The sequence below is a fragment of the Octopus bimaculoides genome, chromosome 11 (assembly GCF_001194135.2).
Source record: "Octopus bimaculoides isolate UCB-OBI-ISO-001 chromosome 11, ASM119413v2, whole genome shotgun sequence".
Lineage (NCBI taxonomy): Eukaryota > Metazoa > Mollusca > Cephalopoda > Octopoda > Octopodidae > Octopus > Octopus bimaculoides.
In genome coordinates this window covers 21,968,676-21,973,196 of record NC_068991.1, presented here as the reverse complement: position 1 = coordinate 21,973,196, position 4,521 = coordinate 21,968,676, and the positions used below count along the sequence as shown (strand labels likewise).

At 37.9% G+C, this 4,521-nt stretch overlaps 1 protein-coding gene across 6 annotated transcripts in view; it reads left to right on the top strand.

The window, feature by feature from the left end:
* The window catches only part of LOC106878228 (uncharacterized), a 130,260-nt gene that overhangs the window by 28,236 nt on the left and 97,503 nt on the right, over positions 1–4,521 (top strand). The window contains exon 1 of one of the 6 annotated variants that reach the window (XM_014927384.2): positions 1,190–1,332. The exons of the other annotated variants lie outside the window; for them this stretch is intronic. Coding sequence (XP_014782870.1) covers positions 1,286–1,332 — 47 coding nt within the window. The 5' untranslated portion in view covers positions 1,190–1,285. Of the gene's footprint in view, positions 1–1,189; positions 1,333–4,521 lie in introns of those variants that run through there. 6 annotated transcript variants of the gene reach the window in all.

The window sequence follows — 4,521 nt, the reverse complement described above, 5'->3', positions numbered from 1 at the left end:
CACACACACACACACACACACACACACACACATTCACATACCCATATATACCCACTCATGCTCACACACTCAGACATGCCTTCACACACTCACTTTCATATACATGCACTCACATCTATATACACACATTTACACCCATACACATATTCACACACATAATTTAACTCTCCCTCTCTTTCTCTCTCTCTCTCTCTCTCCCTCTCTCTCTCCCCCTCTCTCTCTCACTTTGGACAGTCAAGTAATTTGAGTGCAAACAACAGCATTGAGCAAACCTTTCTTTCTTTATCAGAAAGAATAAGAAAAAAGAATAACTGCTTTTTATTGGATTACAAACTCACCACCGCCACCAAGAGCACCACACCACCACCACCACCACCATCAACAACAACACCACCACCACTTCACTACAACCACACCAAAAATAATAGTAACAATAGCACCACACCAAATCACCACCACTACCACCACCAACACCACCACTGACATCAAACACTTAGTGTCGAACTTTTACCAGTTTCCTGTGTGATTTGGAGATTTCCGATGAAATAATTGGATATATTGCCATGGATGCATTCTTGGAAGTTCATTGATACAACAAATATTTCAATGTTATTTCTGAAACAGATGGAATATATTCTTTACTTGTAAAAGATGTTTCTATTCTAAAGAATTATTGCTGTCTAAAACTGTCTTTTTTTTCTCCTTAAGGAATCATTCTACCATTCTTTAATACCATATATATATGTACATAGATATACATACATATACATCTTTCCATACATACTTACATGTAAACTCAAGTCCACGTAGACACTCAACACACACCCACATTACTGTATACATACATTTTTAGGCACTCTCATACAATATCTACAATGTGTTCATATACATAACTATAGACATACATACATACACATCAATACATATATACATTTCATACATATATTAAGCGTTTTATAGACACTGAAGCCTCATACATTCTTGTGTGCTTCTAGGCACACACATATAGATTTACATATATAATGAATATATAATGCATTTATATACATAACTATAAATACCTATGTATATATAAATAAATATAGATATAAGGACATTCAAGACACATATACATTTCTGTATATGTACAATCATATAGTTATATATATATAATATATACAATGCATTCATATACATAACTATTAACACTTACATATATATATAGAACCTCAATACATATATATAGACATATTTCTACATATACCATAGATCTTTTGCAAAAGTAACAAACATATATATACCAAATATGAATGAAATCTATTATATTGATCGCCATGGCAAATCTGAAAAGCGGTAAGTTATTATATTCACCTGTTATACTATTAATCTCCATGGTAGGATACCAACCCAACTCCATGGTTGTAAATCTCATAATGCTCCAATAATATACATTATGGAAGTGCAGCATCTTTTGCTTTCAGTGGTGGTGGTGGTGGGTGGGGTATCACCTACCAAACTGCCTCATTCATCAGGGTATCATGATGCTGGGTGACAGAAGTGGTAAAGTGACAGATAAAAAAATTTTTTGCAGTGTATGTTTAGACCCTTTTATATTCCAAGTTCAAATCCCCAGATGTCAACTTTGCCTTTCATTGTCTCAGGCAGGTGGGTAGCAGGGTTGAAACTATAAAGTACCAGTCAAAATATTGGGGTTAATTTAATCCACTACTATGTCTCTTCGTTTCTACCTCAAACTTGTAGTGTTCTACTGAAGATATAAAAGATGTGTGATTACTGTGTAGCATATATAATTGTGTGTGTGTGATCATCATTTAATGCCCACTATTCCATGCTTGCATAGGCCAGTTGAAGTTTATTGTAGCAGATTTTCAATGGCTAGATGCCCTTCTTGTTTTTATATTGTATATTTTTCTTTAAATTCTTAATTTCTAATAGGACTTTTATCCTTTGCTGCAGTTGTTTTTATGACCATGAGTATATGAAAATTACGTTATTTAGTTTCATTCAAGTTTACTTGTTTTTATTGTTTGTATCTCTACTTGTGGAAGGGACTTGAGGAAGAGGTAGATCCAGGATGATGTGGGACAAGGTGGTGAAATATGATGTTCAGTTGTTGAGTCTAACTGCATAGAAGTGATGACAAGTGACTGAAACTTCTGGCAATTTGCTGTGCATGAGAAGACTCATCAATCTAAGTGAAATCCTGGTTGTAGCCAGTTACACATAAAGGTATCCATGCATGTGACACATAAAAGCACTCATGCCCATGATGCATAAAAGAAACACTCTCTAAAATGATTGGTATTAGAAAAGGCATCCAATCATAGAAACCAAGCCATAACAGATGATTGGAGCTTGGTGTAGTTTTCTGGCTTACCTACTCCGGTAAAACCATCTAACCCATCCCAGCATGGAAAATGGATGAAAGGATCTACAAGATTTCATGTTATTTCTGACTAGATGGGTTGTATGGTGCAGTGAACTGGAGGAACAATGAATGGAAAGTGTAAGTCAAGGGAAGATGTTTGACAGAGATGAGTGATAGAGAGATTGAGTGATGGAGATGAGTGAGAGGAATGAATGACTGGGGTGAATGATTAAGGAAAGGGTGCTGAAGAGGTGAAATTGGGGCTCAGCAAATAGAAGCTTTAAGGGGATGTATTGGGAAGTGGGGAAAACCACCCATGGCTGGCAAATATCTCAGTCCCACTCTACTAAAGCTCCCAGTCAACCTATGCCTTGTAAGTGAATTTGGTAGACAGAAACTGTAGGAAGTATGTATGTGTGTGTATGTGTACATACTTCTAAATTATAGATGTTTGTGAATGAGAAGATCTGCAAAAGTTGTGGAAGACTTTGATGAATTTCCACAAGTGCAAGCTAGTTACATTGCCATTACTGCTACTACAATGAGCTTCCAGTTGCCTATCAGCTGACATTACCATAAAGAATCTCATGTGAAGTAACAGGGACACACACTTTTGCACACACACACACACACACACACACACACACACACACACACACACACACACACACACACACACACATACACACACACATACACAACTTCTGTATTTTCACCTTGTCAGTTAATGACCTGTTGTGGTATGAAATACTGTATGGTCTAAAATATATATTATTACCCTCTCTCTTTGGAAAATTCCATTTTGCCAACCTGCCTGTCATTATCTGTTCTGCAACACTGTACATATAAACTTCCATCTCTCTCTCTTTCTCTCTCTATCTCTCTTTCTCTCTCTCTCTCTCTCTCTCTCTCTCTCTCTCTTTCTCTCTCTCTCTCTTTCTCTCTCTCTCTCTCTTTCTCTCTCTCTCTCTCACGTGTGTGTATGCATACTCGCAATGAAGTATGGAAGTTTGACATGGTAGCATGTACTCTGCTTTCATTAATTGTTTTTGGTGTCTATGTATTTGCAACCAGACATATCCACCCTCTCAGTCCTCCCACCATTGCCCCAACAGAACATCTCAGAAGGCGAGAGAGAGAGCAGTGCCAGCACTCAGATGGTATTGATTTCAACTGAGTCGACTGGAACAACATGAAATGAAATTACTACTCAAAGACACAGGATGCTACCTGTGCCAACACACTCTCCCTTCACCCTTCCCCCTTACACTGTCATAACTCTGTCTCATTTTGTCTCCCATCTTAATCATTCCTACTTTTTTCTCCTTCGTACCCTGGGTGTCCATCATTGCTCTATTCGTTGGGTTACGTTACTTTGTCTTCAACCTGTCCTCTGAGTCATGTTGCCTTGAAAATACAAACCTATCTCAGAATACTGAATTCCCAAGGTCATTATAGGTATTATAGGCACTCAGCATTATAAGACATGCACTGGGTCTCATAATATTTTTTTTTGACAGCAAGCAACAACATATATAAGTCAGAAATGTCTCCCCCACTCCACATCCTAACCTCTGAGGTCCCTTGGCAACAGCCTAGTGTGACCATGCCTTAAGACATCACTGCAAGTACCCCTAATACTCAGCCCTCTGTTTCACAGTCTACTTATCATTATCATTTAGTCTCTCACTTATGTTACTCACCCTGTAAAGATGCTGGCAAGTGAATAGGAACATGGAGTTGTGGAGTCTCTTTTACTGCACAATATAAAATTTAAGTAGATTATTGGAGAAGTGCAGAGCATATGGTAACAGTAGGATGAGGTGCTATCTTGTTTGGCAGAGAAAAGGATTATCATGATGTATTTGTTCCACCTAGAAATGCTATTGAACCCTAAAAGCGAGGTATTCTCCTATTGTACTCATGATCAGATATTTTGGCCAAGTGGTCAGTTCCATCCTAACAGTATGAGTTGTGTGACACCTTGGACAAGTGTCTTCTTCTATAACCCTCTGTCAACCAAAATCATTGCAAGCAGATTTAGTTCATGGAAACTGAAAGAAGCTCATTTTGTGTATTTCTCTCTCCCCCTTTTCTCTCTCTCCCCCTTACTCTCTCTCGCTCTCTCTCTCTCTCTCTCTCTCTCTCTCTCT